Source organism: Alnus glutinosa, chromosome 10 (genome assembly GCF_958979055.1).
Source record: "Alnus glutinosa chromosome 10, dhAlnGlut1.1, whole genome shotgun sequence".
Lineage (NCBI taxonomy): Eukaryota > Viridiplantae > Streptophyta > Magnoliopsida > Fagales > Betulaceae > Alnus > Alnus glutinosa.
In genome coordinates, this window is record NC_084895.1 from 15,249,729 (window position 1) to 15,267,709 (window position 17,981).

Sequence of the window (17,981 nt, forward strand, 5' to 3'; positions counted from 1 at the left end):
TCGTTTGTATATAAGACAATCCTATCGTGCTAAATTAAATTATAGAAGTGATCGAATTGCATTGTTAAATCATTAACTGTCCAAAAAGCTTAAGCTATAATAGGAAGACATGAATTAATTAATCATTTATATTCTAATATTTTCCCTCACTCGTGGACTTAAATTCCTCCTTAATAGGTGATGCCTAAAACGTGTGATATTTTGATTGAAATAAATAAGGACATGATTCAAACTCAGGACTTATACGTAATCTAATACCATGTCAAATCACCAACTGTTCCAAAAACTGAAGCTAATAAAAAAAGATCATGAATTTAATCATTTATATTTTAAAATGCATGTTTTGCATTTTTTGGGTACAAAATCTCAAATAGAATTTATGAAAAAACTAAAAAAGGGACCTTAAAAAAAATGAATTTATGAAGTTGATCAACAGCATCCTTTTTGTTTCTTTTTTTTTTTTTTTTTTTTTCTTTTTGTTTTAATTATGTTCAATTATCATGCTATATATTTTTTTACACAAAAAATCAGATCAAAAGATAATGACAACGTAATTTATTTTATCATGACTTAAGTTTTCTTGTTCTCCGGGTAAATTAAGCTTATTTTAGTTGTAGAAAAGGACTACACGTACGAATATATGTTTACATGTAATCAAATTAAGATTAAGACGAATAATTGCTGACTATATTTTGTCAACGAAATCATGCCCTAATTATATATGTCAAATTTCTCTATGAAATTACTTACCACTTTCCACGATCATCACCAAACGGTTCCTGCTTGTTCAACGAACCCTATTTCCCACTAGCAATATTTATTTTCAAGTAGACAAAAAAAATTTAGATCAATCATCTTTTTCTTCTGCTTTGATTGTTATATATAACTCTCTACCCCCAATAAAATTAGCACTTGATCTTTAAGTTATGAGAAATGTTAGAGCATTTATTGTGGTCCTTTTTGTATTCTTTTGTGCTGACTTCGCACCACTTTTTTAATAAAAAAAAAAACTATAGCTTAAAACCCGTTCTTTTTCTATTCATCTTTTCTGCTATGCTAAGTCAGCATAGAAGGATATGAAAAGAATCACGGTAGATGCTCTAGTATTTCTCTTAAGTTATATTGGTCATGGAACTGATTTTTTAATTTGAACTTGCATGCATGTACATTGCATTGGTTTTATTATATTTGAATAATGCTACTTTTCATACCTATTTCACACGAATTGACATTGACGTGACCTGTTTTACGTGATAAATGCTACTCTTCACACCTATTTCATACCGGCTGAGGTGATGTGTTTTAAGTAATTTTTTTTGACAATTACTTAAAAAATACAGAAAAAAAATTACTTAAAATATACTATGTCAACTGATATAAAATAAGTGTAAAAAGTAGGATAATTCTCTATTATTTTAATTGTGAATGAATTGTTTGATATTTTCATTCAGGCTTGTATTGTTTATAAAATAGAATAAACGGAGTTGGGGTTGACTAAGAATGTAAATATATTTTCCGACATGGAATAGAATTGTCCACCGAGACGAACAGGTGATCGCCTCACGCAGCATTGAGATGAACCTCTACTGCTGAGTTCCATCCGGGACACGTACTTTCTTTGACTATTTTTGGAATTGGTAGGTACGGGCCGAGAATCTATATATATATATATATATATATATATATATAGGCTTTAATTTTGTTTTTGGGTTTTTTTTTTTGGGAATTTTTTTGTATAAGTATCGGCTTTAATTTGGTTATTTATATGGCAACTAATTTCAGCCAAAGTTTCGACGTTAAGGAAAGGGCACGATGAACAGAAATCAAATTAAAGCTTTTTTGTTATTTTTTATTTTTACTGTTTGCCTAGCACAAAATATTGGTTAATTTAAAAATATTTTCAGTCGATTAAAGAAAATAGTTTACGCTTTAAATTTCTATTTGCATAAACTATTTTTTAACGCTTTCTCACACTCCCGTGGAAGCAATTGTACTAGGATTCCTTATTAGATCTTTTTGTCCGAGCAAGTCTAGAACTGCCTGAATACCTTCCCGGCCATATGGGCATCACAAGGGCTTTCTCACAATAGCCTTTCCAAAGCAGTATGGGCATGCAATTATACTGGGCCGCTGTTTGGTATACCCCCACTTACTTTCACCCGATTCACTTTTTGTCAGGACATGACCCCGTGTCAGACTACCGTTTACCACAAATTCAAACACTCTAAGTTACGTGTTGGATAAGCATTCCACGTTGGCAAAAAATTTCCATTTTACTCTTGCTTTTTCACAACTTGAAAGACTTTGCACAAGCCAATTGTTTTTCATAGCAAGGATAAAATAGAAAGAAATATCAAAAACATCAGGCGTGTTAAAAGAAGCTTCACTTCACGTCTACCAAAAGTACACGCCTACCAAAAGCCTAGGGGAGGGGACATGGACAGGTGGGGCGTCAGGGAAAATGGGGGATGTGAGGGCGAGGGGGAGAAACAAACAGGGCCTGAATCTCAATTCAACCATACATGGAAGGCCTTCTCTATATGATTTCACACACGTACTCTCTTCCTTCGCAGTTTCTCTTCATGGTTTTTTTCTTTCTCATAACTCCTTAGATTATATGAAAATATAAAAAATATTGGACGATTTTTCATACGAATTAAATATCGAGAAATATTTTTCGAATCATTTTTATAGTTGTAAAAAAAAAAAAAAAAAAAAAAAAAAAAAAAAAAAAAAAAGGCCTACATAAAAATAATATTGTTCACTGAAAACATTTTTTTTTTTTTTAAAAAAAAAAAAAGAAGAAAATTTACGTGGAAACAATAATTTTAGAATCAGAATACACGTTGGCAACATCTTGCTCTTTCTGGCAAACATTTTAGAGTTCTTCTCTTTCCAAAGGAGGTAGACACCGGCAGTCAATATAAGCCTAACGGTCAAATATTGCAAGAGACATACGCCTACTACTTTTGAATTACCTGCTAATTAACCACGTGCAACAAATTCAACTTGCTAGCAAGAATATATATATGACTCAGATAATTAATTGCATTTGTCAACCAAAAAGAAGTCAAAAATTGTTAGAGATCATCATCGAACCAGCATGAGAGAAAATAAAAAGGTTCAAATTAATTCTCATTTTCCCTGTTGCAAAGAAGGCAATTAACGATGTTCAATTTATCCTTAATTAATCGCAAGCTAAGCCAAAGGATTATCATTTTATGATAAGTTTACCCGTCTTTATGAAAGTTATTTTCTTCAGTCAACTATAAATATTCTCAACTTGGCGAGCATTTTACGTTGTCCCAAACATTAAAATAAAAAACATTTTTTAAAAAATATTTTACGTCGAAACAAATAGAGTTTTTTTTTTTTTGACTGATCGAGCAGAGCTGCCTCGTCTTTGTTCCGTGTAACTCTAGATCTGATTAATAAACAAGCAAGATGATCAGGGAAGCCTGGCCTGATTAGAAAAAGAGAAAAAAAAAAAAAAAAAAAAAAAAAAAAAAAAAAAAAAAAATCAGGTAGGCCAGCATATACTCTTAATGGTCAAGCTAATTGAAACAATATATATATATTTATATGAATTAGCAGATAACAAATTTTGTTTACATCGAATCTAAAAAGGAGGTGAATATTATTTAATATTTAAGCCTTAATTTGTTATTGGATAGGACGACGTTGATCATGATGTAAAGAAATATATATACATTCTTTGGAGCATTTTTAGCCACTAATTAATTACTTCAAGCTTTATAATTGTTGAACTTAATTGCTACTTCCTATATTTAGAATTTTTCTGACAAAATTAATTGTATCGACACTAGATTTTGTGTTCGTTATCATTTTTTTTTTTTTTTTAGAAAAAAAAAAACCTGGTTACAGATACAGCACCTTAAAAGAATTAAGGAGACTATTATAATAATAATAATAATATTTATAAATTAAACAGAATCTGACTCTCTAGTACGTGTTATAAATCCAAATGAAAAAAAAGGATCTTGTTTCTAAGCTAGATCAAAAGTACCTTATAGTTTGCTCTTAATGTTAAAGTATTGATTAAGTGATTAAATTTACATTTTCTTATTAATTTAAGCTTTTAGGATAAGTGAAAATTAAAATGGTATCAAAATTAAAGGTTTTGAGTTCGAATCTTGACTCCGACATTTAATTTATCCAATTTCAATTAAATGTTTTAAGTGTTGTGCCTCACTTATTAAAAGGTATATAAATTGAATTCACACGTGAGGGAGAGTGTTAAAAAATTGATTTAGTAATTAAATTTACCTATTCCTATCAGCTCAAGCTTTTAAGATAAGTGATGATTTAACACTTAAAACCCTATAGTTTTGGAGCTAGTTTTTTCTTTTTTCTTTTATATTTTTCATTTTCTTCCTTTTCATGGGCCATGCAATATGAATAAATCACCTAGTAAATGCAAGACGATTATGAGAGATGGCATTATTGGTTGTTAGCGAAATGATTCAAATTTAATTTGGATAAGATCACTGATCGAACAATATTGTTTGACCTAGGTAGTATTTTGCGACAGCATGGTACGGATGTTGGTCAGTCGATCTGACCTCACCTAAACGTGTACGAATTGAAGTCTAATAACATCGATCTCTATCTCATCCAAGATGCATGACTAATCACCAGAAGAGGAAAAATTTAATTAGATAACGCATGCATACTTGGCTTTTGTGTTTTGTGCTAATTAACCTTGCTTGCTTGGTAATGGAAAAACAATAATTAATAAGCTTTAGGAGACTCACTAATTACAGTACTTGAATAAGTAATTAATATGAACTGTAACGTACACTTAAGAACCACTTGAGTGATCCGCTTATTAATTAGGTTCTTACGCTATGTGAGACGATTCCTAATTAATATTATCAGTGACGGCATTAGTTTCGTCATTGATTACCTTTCTCGATAAAGCAACATGCGATCGATGGCCTATTAATAATGATCGGTCGTCGTTAAAAGTTATTACCGACGACTTTTCATCTGAAGATCAAAATTCTCGTACATGTACATATAATAATAATTCATGCACGCGCGTCCATTGGTATAGCTTGTCGTTTATGAATCTTTAATCCAAGGGAATGGATTTTAATTCCGTGATCATAAACCATCAAGTTCAATATATACACGTACAAATATATATATATATATATATAAAAGAAAATACTGCCTAACTAACCATATATTACAGAGGTCATGAGTGGCTGGTTCCGAATCTAAGCCCACAAAAAGTCGTCCAGGTAGCTTGCATAATTATTGGATTATATATACTTTTTAGACGTAGCTTCTTACCACGACCACCTTTTGATTCATTCATCAATAATAGAACAATAATGATAAAAAGTTTTTGCATTTTTCAAAACAATTATCAGCTATGATTTTTATTATTTAAATAGAATTCTTTTTGGTTAACCAAAAGGATATAGCAGCTGGATTATGTACGTAGTCGTAGCCCTCCTACTGATGATATACAAAAAGTCTCCTCCTATATATGTACAAGTGAAAATTCATTAACAGGGGTATTTTTATACAACTAGCTAATTTGTATAGAATGACACATGTATATGGCAACGTGCTCCGCACCAAATCTAAGAGTAGAGCCATCTTACTCTTATTAAATACGATTTTTTTTTTAAATAAATTTTATATTCCGAAGAAAAATTAATGGTGCGTTTGGAAATTAAATTTTTTAAATTTAAAATAAAATTCTGATTTATTGCGTGAATTTTGAAGTTTGATTTTGTAAGATAAAATTTAAAAAAAAAATTAAAAAAATTAAATAAAATATAATTTATTTAAAAAGAAAATAGAGATGAATAGAAAATAATTAAGCAATTCCTTAATTTCTTACAGCTTAATCATTTTGTAGGCATGCACGTTCAACCCACGGAAATAGAAAGCCGTGATAAGAATGGGGTGAGATTCGATGATAGAGTTTAGTTCAACAATAAATAAGAGAGAGAGAGAGAGAGAGAGAGAGAGAGACGTCTTTTTCCGATGGTCCAGCCAAGCATGTGTTGACAAAATACCCAAAACAAAGGCCAGACCATGCAGTTTACCAACGCCGGGAGATTGTTCCATTTGTGTATTTGATTAGAAGTTGACTAATATATATATATATATATATATATATATATATATATATATATATATATATATATATATATATATATATATATATCGTTCGGATTAATATCGTCTACAATTATTCAGTCATTTCAAGTGTAAAAGATTTGAACAAATAATTGTAGGAGATCGTTTACAAAATTATCTGATCGAATAAATAGTTGAATAGTTAATTTTTATTTGATAACATAAATTTTATAAATAGTCTTTTATAGTCATTTATTCTAATCATTTGTAATTTAAATAAATAATTATAGACGATTACGAAGAATCTCATTAATTCACACAATATTAATTGCACGAATACAAATATTGTATCATCATCAACGCGTTTCTTGCCTCCATGCTCCAACCATGTCATCATGCATCGCAGGTCAACAACAAAAGTCAGTCAAAACTACTTATATTTTTGTCGTTAGATTCTGGTCCCAAGTAATTCTTAACCATCGAAAATTTCAAACCACTAATGCACCAATATTATAAAAAAATTAGTGGTAATTAATGTCATGTCAGCTCTGAAAATTGTTTCTTCAGTAACTCTCAACTCTCATGCATCTCTCCATTCTCATGTGATGGATATATCCCAAGAGAGAGGTGTACATGCATGAAAGAAACATTAATATTGGAATTAGCTGAATAAGTATCTCTAAAATTGTCACCACCACAATATTGGAATTAATGATTATTTTGAAAAATAGGAGGATGAGATCATGAGAAGGACCACAGGAAAAAATGAATAAATTTTCTACATATTTTACTACAAATTTCTTTTAAATTGATGGGACAAATAAATTTTACCTCTAAAAATTTGTTGCTTAATTTTCAATACTGCCCCGTGAGATTGTAAGCAAATTGCAGTAAAAAAAACCTAAATATTTTTTAAAGAAATGATGTAATTAAGGAGGTGAAATAATACCCTAAAATTGCTTTTTATTTTTGGCACGTAATGTCCTAAACTTACTACGTGCGCTAACATATATGTGAATATTTTAAGATTATTAATTACTATAGAATATAAATTAAGAACAAAAGGCAGGGATAAAGTTGTGCATCCCACTAAAGTACCTTTTATTTTAATGACTTCTAGGTTGCTCCCTCTTCTATATAAAGCAGCCATTTGGAAGCATGAAGGCCATACAAATCCCAAAACCCCCTCTCAATCTATCTCTAGTTAAGCCCATCGATCAAATTATTGATCAGTTTTCCTTCCAACATGTCACCTGTAGTGATAATTCTCGTTGTGTCTCTTTTCCTCTCTCCAACCATTTTTGCTTACCCTGCCGAAGATGTGAAAATATGGTGCAGCCAAACCCCGCACCCTCAGCCATGCGAATACTTCTTGAGCCATAACCCTAGCAAAACTCCCATCAAGCAAAAGTCTGATTTTCTCAAGCTATCAAAGCAACTTGCCCTAGAACGTGGCTCAAAAGCCCTAGACCACGTGTTTTCCCTTGGCCTCAAGTGCCGGAATGCTCGTGAAAAGGCTGCATGGGCGGATTGCCTTGAGCTCTATCAGCAAACCATCTCACGTCTCAACAAAACTGTAAACCCTAGCGCGACGTGCACGCAAACCGATGCTCAGACATGGCTCAGCACGGCTCTGACCAACCTCGAGACTTGCCGGACCGGGTTTATCGAGCTCGGTGTCTCCGACTACGTCTTGCCGTTGATGTCAAATAATGTTTCTAAGCTAATTAGCAACACTTTGGCTATCAACAATGTTAACGTTCCGTATGGTGAACCAAATTATAAAGAAGGTTTCCCAACTTGGGTGAAGGGCGGCGACCGGAAACTCCTGCAGTCTTCTTCGCCGGCTTCTCAGGCGAATATCGTGGTGGCCAAAGACGGGTCGGGGAACTATAAGACAATAAAGGAGGCGGTAACCGCCGCGTCGAAGCGGTCAGGAAGTGGAAGGTATGTGATATACGTGAAGGCAGGGACGTACAAAGAAAACGTTGAGATAAAATTGAAGAATATTATGTTGGTGGGAGATGGTATAGGAAAGACTATTATCACTGGGAGCAAAAGTGTCGGAGGAGGTGCTACAACCTTCAATTCAGCCACTCTTGGTAAGAAAATTCTATTACCTTTTATTAGATATATTTTAGTACGCATATATATATATATATTAGCTGCCTTGGGTTAAGAAAAACTAGTTTAAAGCTAATTGTTGCAAACAAAAGAAAAAGGTTTAGTATATCTACGTAGAAAAGACCATAAGTGGCGGAGTTGTTAAGAAGCCTCAACAAACGGGAATCTTCAATTTTATTAGCATTAATTGCCTTAAATTTTACTAGCGCCTCGATAAGGTTTGGTTAAGTTATGATTCAGTTGGACTTGAAGGCTCTTACAATTCCTACCAGCTAGGCCTCTCCTGTCGTCTCCTAGCAACTAAAATAGCTACAATTGATCTCTCCCTCCTTTTTTTTTTTTTTTTTGTATTAATTAAAAAAAAAAAAAGTGATCTTTTATGAATTTGAAAAAATATCTAATGATTTGCTTTACTTGGATAGCCCAAATCATGACTAAAAGACATCACAATATCATGACTATAATATTACACATGCATATATGGATGAGTATTTCTGTTATTAAATTGTTCAAATTTCTTTTAAATTTTGGCCGCTTAAAAAAAGGAGGTTGTGGGTTAATTTTTACTTGCTCCAAACAGTTTAAGGTGTAGGGCTTATTTGTTCGGAGCAGGTTAATTCCGCGACCCCCTCACAAAGGCTTCCCAATATTTTTTTTTTATGAAATTCCAACAGACCAATAACAAAGAGTCCCAATCCATTACACATCAAGTTATTCAAACAATTTGAGCAGAGTTACTTGGGTAAGAGGCCAGGCTTTTCTTGCTAGGTAGCTACATTAAGTATTATAATAGTTGGAATACGTAAAAGAGAATGAACAATGGCAACCTGAAATTCAGTTGTCATTGATTAAAATGATAGTTTAATTTATTTGTAACCATGCATATATATAAAAGGAATGATCGACAACTGTCGTACGTACGTGTAAGCATGATTTACATTAATTAATAGAGTTCAAATTGCTGATCAGTTTCGAGCCAGGAGATAATATTGTTGACTTTTTAAGTGGTTAAAAAAAAAAAAACTGAAGACCTGCTGAGCTGTCCATGTCATCTAGAAACAACAAGATTGACCGGCCAGTTTGAACCTGTCGGTAACTTACGGGACCAAACTGACTCCTTCTACAATTGTTGGCCGGATGGTCCTTCCGGCCGGTAGCCAATAGACTCCCTTAATTTTCTTTGAAGACAAAATCCCACATTGATTATCAATTGGTACAAGTCTCTTATTAGGGTATGGCCCACTTGGAGGAAGTTTCGTATAGTTCAATTTATTCGATTAAAGTTTTAATTAAAAGGTGGCCAACAGAGATTGCATAATTGAGAATCTAGCTAGTTAGAATAATAATTATAATTAACTTATTAAATTCATTCCTTTTAATCAATTCATTTAAGTTTCTGAAATAAATAATAATTTAAAAACTTTTAAAGCAAATGTTTAGTCTGAACTCTATCTCTGTCATTTACTTTCCATTTCAATTAAATATTTCATATGTTTGGATTCACTCTTATCAAAATAAATTTAATTATTTAATTATTATTTTAACATTAACCAATTATTATTATTATTTAAATAAAATCGTGGTCCTAAATTTTTTTAATCAACAATATTGCCCAATAAATATGGCTTATAGCTATAATTATAGTTGTTACTTTTTTTATTCTATAGTATTCTACATGAATGGTATGATTTCTTTTATTGTATTGTTTTCAAAGAAATTAAAGTATTCAAATTATTTGAACATTTATCCATTTAACTTTTCATATTTTTCATAAATTTGAACTTTTCTTTTTTACTTTTTCCAGATTTGAACTCACATAAATTAAGTACTCCTTTGAATCTGTCAACAGTAGTATTTAGAAAAAAAAAATTGACACAAATATTTGTTTGGAATTTTCAGCTGCTGTAGGAGATGCATTCATCGCCCGTGACATCACAGTCCAAAACACCGCCGGGGCGGCAAAGCACCAGGCCGTAGCCCTACGTTCTGGCTCCGATCTCTCAGTATTTTATAGGTGCAGCTTTGAAGGGTACCAAGACACCCTCTACGTCCATTCCCAAAGGCAATTCTACAGGGAATGCAACATATATGGCACGGTGGACTTCATTTTTGGCAATGCTGCCGTTGTTATTCAAAATTGTAACATTTATCCACGTTACCCTCCTAACAAGACCAACACTATCACTGCTCAAGGTACTGCTAATTTATCACTTATTCTAAAAGTTTAAGAATGATGGAAATTGAATTCAAGTTGATCAGGACTTCTGCTTTAATGCCATTTTAAGAGCGTGTTTGGGTTGCATTAAGAGGTTAAAAAGTGCTTTTAGTACATAAAAAAGTTTGCCAAAATTTAAATAGGTTGTTTTAGTAAAAAGCTTCAAAAATCATTTTTTTTTTGTTAATATTTTTTTTTTTTTGCTTTGAAAAGGCCAAAATGGCATTTTGAGAGAAGCTTGAAATCAAAATTAGGCTTCTTTTCTAAAAATTTCTTTAAGACTTTTTCTATAGACAAACACTTTGTCTTCCAAAGCGATCCCAAACTGGGTCTAACTTGTCTAGAATTGTGTTAAAAAAATTTAAAAGTGTTTTTAGTGTATATATAAAAAGTTTTGACAAGCAAAAATTGGCCAGTTTGATAAAAAATTTTAAACATACCTTTTAAACTTTTTTACTCTAGAAAAGCTCAAAACGTACTTTTGAAAGAAGCTTGAAAATGAGTTTTTTTTTTTAATAGACAAAAGCTTTATTTTTCAAAGCAATCCCAAAGAGACTCTAAATTGATCACCAACTTCTCTCAAAATCTCAACAAGATATACAGAAATAAATGAATTTAATCATTTAATTTATATTGTAACAGGTAGGATGGACCCTAACCAAAATACGGGGATTTCGATTCATAATAGCAGAGTCACGGCTGCTTCCGATCTGAAGCCGTCCCAAAGCTCAGTTAAGACGTACCTTGGAAGGCCATGGAAGGAATACTCACGCACTGTTTTCATGAAAACGTACCTCGATAGCTTGATTGCTCCGGCAGGATGGATGGAGTGGAGTGGAAATTTCGCCCTTAAAACGTTGTATTATGGGGAGTATGCCAACACGGGGCCTGGCTCATCCACTGCCAACAGGGTCAAGTGGGGTGGCTATAAGGTCATCACTAGCTCATCCGTGGCGTCCCAATTCACCGTCGCAAACTTCATTGCTGGCAGTTCTTGGTTGCCGGCTACGAACGTGCCCTACACAGCCGGCCTTTAATTGGCCCAGATGGCTCGAATGTTTGTCTTCAGTTTAATTATTTGTTTCAATTGTTTCCAATTGTAATTTTGTAGTTACCAGTGGGGTTGTAAGATTAGTAAGTTAATTGTTGCCAGAAAATGAAAATAAGGCATGCATTTAAATTCTTGTATCATTGTGTCACAGTGCTTTCTCAATTTATAGAGTTGTCATTTTTATTGAATTGTAATTAGAATGAATAAAATTGGGTTCGTTTAATAAAATTCTTTAAAGTGTGTTTTTTGCTTTTTAGTTGAAAAAATGTTGTAATGTGATATAAATGTGAAAGTAATTTCAAGTGTTTTATGTTTAAAGTTTATATATATATATATTGGGTTAAAAAGTAAAAAAGCAAACCCAAAAAGTGTCATGGTCCGTTTGGGTTTGAGACTTAAAAATGTGTAATTTAAACAAGTGATTTTTAAAAACGCAGTAAGTATTTGGCAATCGCAGTTTGGCCTTTAAAATTTCAGGTTAGCCTTTAAAATTTTGCTTTTTTAAAAAAACATCCCTTTGCTTGCGATTTGAAAAAATAATTTTTTGCGTTTTCAAATCGCAATTATCAAACAATTCAGTTTCTGGAATTTTGTTTTAAATCGTACTTTTTGTTTATACAATCGCAATCTCAAACGCACTCTAACCCGACCATCTTTTGTTTTGTGTAGCATGGTTCTTCGGGATATATAATATGACTAATTGGCAATTGCTTTGGTCATATTATTAAAAAACACTTAAAATTAAATGTTTGTTAATGCTTTTATTATTTTACTGATCTCAAAGAGAATATGATCACTAAGTTGCTTTGAGATGATCAATAAGTTGATTGTTGCCGGAAAATGAAAAATAAAGCATTTAAATTCTTTTATTATTGTGTTACAGTGCTTCTGATCAGCATAGAGTTGTCATTTATACTTGAATTGTAATTACAATAAATAAATTCGATGATACGGTTCGTTTCATAAATTTTTTTAGAGGATGCTTTTTACTTTTTGCTTGAAAAATTCTTGTTATGTTATATATATAAAGGTGAAAGTAAATTTTATTTTATTTTTTAATGTTTAAAAATTGTTTGTTAATACTTTTACATTTTTACGTTATCAAACCAATCCGATCATCTTTTGGATAATATGACTAAAAGTTGCTTTGTCGACAAGGGATCATCTAGAAAGTAGGTAAAAGCTTTTACTTTACCTACAAATAGATAGACAAGTTGATTAAGGTATATATTCATCATTAATCAAATTTGACTATGAATATTAATTATTCAAGTTTTAATTTGTATAACTCTCAATATTATTCATGTCACGTCATTCAATGTCATTTATGGACCAAAATGACGTAGTCAAACCTAGCTACCACTAGATCACACTTGACTTTATTACGATAGTTACAGATTAAATTATTTATTATCAAATACTCATCGCTTTTAGTTCATACTTTTTTCAATTTGTCCAATTCCTGTGGCTGAGAACTTTTGCCCATTGTTAGTTTTTTTATTTTTTATTTTTTGATAAAAAATTTCATTTCATATATGATCCGATAACAACAAATCATCAGATACAATATTAGAAAGACATAAAGGAATAGATGAAAACCAAACATGGTTAAAAGTATTAGAGACAGCATGCCGTGCAAGAGAATGGGCAGCTTGATTTCCCATACGACCCACGTGATAAACAGTAGCTGACATAAAATCTTGAAGAATAGCTTTGGTCTCCAGAACCAGATTGCTATAATATCCATCAACCACATTTTCATGTTGAAGAGTAAGAACCACCTCCAGAAAATCCCCTTCCAACAACATTGATTGAAGACACAGTAATCTTCCGAACTCAGCTCCCTGTCGAGCACTCATGGTCTCTGCCACAGTGGAATCAAATACATACAGGTGAAAAGAACACATTGAAGCTACAACAATTCCGCTAGAATCACGGGCAATATATAATCCCCAATCCTACCATCTTCTTCGAGCCCATTGTTAGTTAAGGCGTCAACACTATAATTGACCGATTGGAAAAGAATAATTGCTCTATTCAACACTCTTATATATCTGGATCAATATATATATATATATCTTTGAAAACAAAGTGATAGGTAATTAATACTAAAAGGGATAACGTCATAAGAACTGTTCATTTTTTTTTTTTAAACTCTTCTTAAACCCATCTAAACAACTTGAGAATTCTTATTAAAGTAATATCAAATTCTTAAACCCATCTAAACAACTTGAGAATTCTTATCAAAGTAATATCAAATAGTGCATTTCCAACAAAATAAATAGATGACTCATAATAGTAAAATTTGATTATTATGAATAATTTTTCGTCTTCAACAAAATGGGTAGAATATAATTTTTCTTTCTAGTGTGAATAATAAATAGGCAGAAGAATCTATTCACTATTCACACTACAAATAGTTTTTTATTGTTTTTTCTTTATTCATTTTCTTCTTTCACATGCTCTCTATATCTTTCACACTCTCTTCCATACAAAATAATATTTTAAAAAAATAAAAAGTATAATAGAGAGTTGTACTTTTTTAAATTTGAAGATTTAAAATAAAGTTCTTTGGATGAAAATTCTCAATGGCCGGTAATTTTATTTTTATTTTTATTTTTTTAAAAAAAAATCAACGTTAGCATTCTTTAGAATAACTTACTAGATGCATCCATCGCGCCCTTCGTGGGCTTGTATTAAACAGAAGAATTAACCAATTGATTTTTTTTTTTTTTTTAATTTTTATCAAATATCATTTATTTTTAAATTACGTACTCTTTTAACTTGTATATATATCAAAAGTCAAATTACATTTTTTTTTCCCTATAAACTATCATCTTTGTGTGATTTATTCCCCCCACTACAAAAAAGGTGCAACTGGCCGCGTGTCTACTGTAGCGGTTACTGTAGACACGCGGCTAATTGGCCACGTGTATTGGAAACACGTGGCTGGTGATATAAGAAAAACAAGTGGCCGCGTGTATTTTTTTCACACGCGTCCAATTGGCCGCGTGTATTTAATACACGTGGTCAATTGTTTTTATCAAATATATATTAATAAAACAAATTTTATTAAGGTTTTGTATATGGCCGCGTGTATTTTTTACATGCGTCCAATTGGCCGTATGTATTTATTACACGCGTCCAATTGGCCGCGTGTATTTATTACACGCGTTTAAGTGGCCACGTGTATTAAATACACGTGGCCAATTGTTTTTATCAAATATATATTAATAAAAACAAAATTTATTAAGGTTTTGTACACTATTGATAAAAAAATATATATGTATATGTATAAGAGAATTGGCCACGTGGCCTAAAGCCACGTGGCCATAATTTGTGTAGGTAGGTGCGCGGGAATTGTCCCGCGCCCACCTGACCATTACTTTCAAATATGATATATATGTATATATATATATATATATAGGGGTAATTACCTTTTCCCCCCATGTACTACCAAAAAATGTGATATGCCCCCATGAACTACCAACTTGACCGAAAATGAGCATTCAACTTCCACTGTTACGCACTTTACCCCATTCCGTCAGTCTTCCTGGTTAAAATAGACGGTCAAAGTCGGTTAACGGTCCCAGCCCTTTTTATTCCCCGTTTTGCCCTCAGCTGTAGTGGAATGAAGGAAAAAAATAAAAAGAACAAGAAAAAAGAAAAATAATTCATAAAAAAGGAATCAAAAGACAAGCTTCTTTCATTTTCGAAGCTTGTCTTCCATTTCTCTTCCAAACTTCAAACAGCCCTAGAGAGAAGGAGGAGCCGACTTCCAGAAAGAGGAAGGAAAATGTCTTGTTCAATGAATAGCGAAGCAACCTCTGTGGAGCCCATGTGTCGTTGTGGACTTCCGGCACCTTTGAAGACCTCCTTCACTGAGGATAATTTCGGCCGGTTGTTCTACGGTTGTGTTAACTTTGAGGTGAGAATTATTTTTAATAGATCCTCCGTGATTTGAGGATGTGATGGGTTCTTCACTTCTATTTGTAGACAATGGGTATTTTTTAAGGGTTTGAAAGTTTAGATCTTAGGTCTGGATTCTTGTTGCTGGATTAATTTTTTTTTTTTTTTTGTTTCTTTTTTTTAGACAATGGATAACTGAAGTTGAGCTATTTTTTAAGCTTCTGAAGTTGAGCTTTTTTTTAAGCTTCTGAAGTTGAGCTTTTTTTTAGAGTAATATAGTTATATATTTCGATTATCCAAATTGGATTCGTTATATTTTATGTCTTGCTGTCGATGTAACAACATTGTTTATGGAAAGAGATGGATGATTCACGATATTGTACCAAACTAGAAAACCCTAGATTTTTTTTTAACATCTACGAACTTTTCAAGATATTGTACTAAACCAGAAAACCCTAGATTTTTTTTAACATCTATGTCCCTCTGATTTGATAGTATGATGAGATTGGATCTAATATCAAAGCTCAACTCAGTTCTCTTCTATTCCTGTTTTTTTTTTCCCTCATGGATGGTCCAATGTTGTGCACTAACAGTTGAAAATAGCATATAATATTGGTGCAATGTTGATGGATTTCTTGACTTTGTTGAATATTTTTCAAAACTAATAAACTAATAAACTAATCCTCGTTTATTTTTATGGCCTGTAATTTGAATAGGCCGGTCGCTCTTGTGGATTCTTCCAATGGAAAGATAGTGACATGTGTGACCATGCTAAACGAGTGATGGGTCGTTTGCAACATAGGGACGCGATGCTGAACAAAGAGGTTATAGAGTTGAAGGCCAAGCTAGAGATTGAAACAATTCGATATGACATGCAAGTGAAAGTTTCAAAGACAACTAGTCATCTTTTGGCATTTTCTTGGATTTTTTTTGTTGTCTTTGTAGCTGTATTTTGGGGCCAGTATCATGGTGCAGGACATTTGTATTACAAACGGCTACCATGAAACAAAATGGCTTGTGTATTTGTAATTTTGGAACTTTGTAATGACTAGTTCATTGGGGCCAGTATCTAGTGATGACTAATGTATTTGGTATCTTTGTAATGAGTAATGGCCTTTTTGCTCTATGAAATGGGATGTTCATTTTGTTGCATGTGATTATATTATTAGTAGCTATCTGAATTTAATTCGGTTGGTAGCTATCTGAATTTATTTTGGTCAGGATTTGTCAGTTCATGGTGGTATTGTCACAATCCAAGGTAGTTCATGGTGGCATTGTGACCATTACATGTAGTTCATGGGGGAATATGCAAATATTTAGTCAAAGTATATAGCATGCAAATTTTATATTAGCATCAACACAAGACCCATCAATGTGCCTACATAAATCAACATAACCTGTAATTCTCAATTTTCAACCTGTAAGTATCATATGAACAACTACAGCCAACATAATCAACATAACCAACATAAATCAACATAACCTGCATATTACCAATAACTTATACAAAAAACCAACATAATCAAGTTTTGTCCAAGTACAAAAAACCAACATAATCAGTTCCTGCATATTACCAATAACTTGAACATAATCAAGTGTTGTCCAAGTACAAAAAACCAACATAATCAAGTGTTGTCCAAGTACAAAAAACCAACATAATCAAGTTTTGTCCAGTACAAAAAACCAACATAATCAAGTTTTGTCCAAGTACGACTACAAATTGTTCCTGCATATTACCAACAACTTGTACAAAAAACCAGAAATAGTCCTTTTCCTTCCATACTTCCAACAACCAACAATAATACAAACTGATACATCAAGCAAAGACAGTCTCCAAAAACCCATCAAGGCTGCCATATTGGTCTTTTCCCCTTGTCTTTTGCTTCCACTCGTTGCATACCCTTCTCCACTGTTGGTACCACCACTCTTGTTGCATTTCTTGCTGGTTCCCGAATAAAAATTCCGCCTGCCCTGGCCGGTTGTCGATTGAACACTGCTGGTGCGGTTACTGGTTGACCAGCATCACTTGTGAGGTCAACAGTTGGTATCTCTTTGTTTGGATCGGACTCCTTAAATGTTGCTAACAATCTACCAGACCTCCTGAGAGGTCCAACGTGGGCAGTTGTGGGCTTCCGAACCTGTGCAACACATGATGAGTTAGAAACTAAAAATCTGTTTACCTATAGGGGTGTAAATCTGTATTGACTTACAGCCTTTTGGTTTCCTTTAGGTGATGCCCGAGTATGCACTGAGGGAGCTGGAGCAGGCTGCACCGAGGGAGCTGGAGTTGTCTTACTCCTTTTGGTAGAAGCAGGCTGCACCGAGGGAGCTGGAGTTGTCTTACTCCTTTTGGTAGAAGCAGGCTGCATACGCAACATACAACAATTAGAAATAACTTATATTTGTAATAACTGCACTCAACTTAATGATACCTACACCAACAGTAGTATATGCATGTCTCCTTTTGGGCCTTGAAATAGGTAGTGCAGATGCGGACGACTATGTACGCTGTGAAGCATCAGGAACTGGCTGAGAAGGCATCTGAACACAAAAGAACTAAAG

The 17,981-nt window shown here is 32.8% G+C and overlaps 2 protein-coding genes across 2 annotated transcripts; both read left to right on the plus strand.

Moving 5' to 3' along the window:
* Window positions 1-7,296: 7,296 nt before the first annotated feature.
* LOC133880011 (pectinesterase 2-like) lies at window positions 7,297-11,738 on the plus strand. The gene is made up of 3 exons (XM_062318866.1): window positions 7,297-8,222; window positions 10,144-10,437; window positions 11,102-11,738. The coding sequence occupies exons 1-3, from the start codon at window positions 7,367-7,369 to the stop codon at window positions 11,494-11,496; spliced, it is 1,545 nt and encodes a 514-aa protein (XP_062174850.1). The 5' UTR covers window positions 7,297-7,366; the 3' UTR covers window positions 11,497-11,738.
* A 3,489-nt stretch (window positions 11,739-15,227) lies between these two features.
* On the plus strand, window positions 15,228-16,569 carry LOC133879536 (uncharacterized protein At1g43920, Chloroplastic-like). The gene is made up of 2 exons (XM_062318134.1): window positions 15,228-15,438; window positions 16,136-16,569. The coding sequence occupies exons 1-2, from the start codon at window positions 15,307-15,309 to the stop codon at window positions 16,421-16,423; spliced, it is 420 nt and encodes a 139-aa protein (XP_062174118.1). The 5' UTR covers window positions 15,228-15,306; the 3' UTR covers window positions 16,424-16,569.
* The last annotated feature ends 1,412 nt before the right edge of the window (window positions 16,570-17,981 follow it).

Bases quoted from the DNA above. Each gene is read 5' to 3' on its own strand.
- LOC133880011 (XM_062318866.1), top strand. From the start codon at position 7,367: ATGTCACCTGTAGTGATAATTCTCGTTGTGTCTCTTTTCCTCTCTCCA. The intron at 8,223-10,143 runs GTAAGAAAATTC...TGGAATTTTCAG, and splicing joins CTTCAATTCAGCCACTCTTG to CTGCTGTAGGAGATGCATTC. The intron at 10,438-11,101 runs GTACTGCTAATT...ATATTGTAACAG, and splicing joins CAACACTATCACTGCTCAAG to GTAGGATGGACCCTAACCAA.
- LOC133879536 (XM_062318134.1), top strand. From the start codon at position 15,307: ATGTCTTGTTCAATGAATAGCGAAGCAACCTCTGTGGAGCCCATGTGT. The intron at 15,439-16,135 runs GTGAGAATTATT...TAATTTGAATAG, and splicing joins ACGGTTGTGTTAACTTTGAG to GCCGGTCGCTCTTGTGGATT.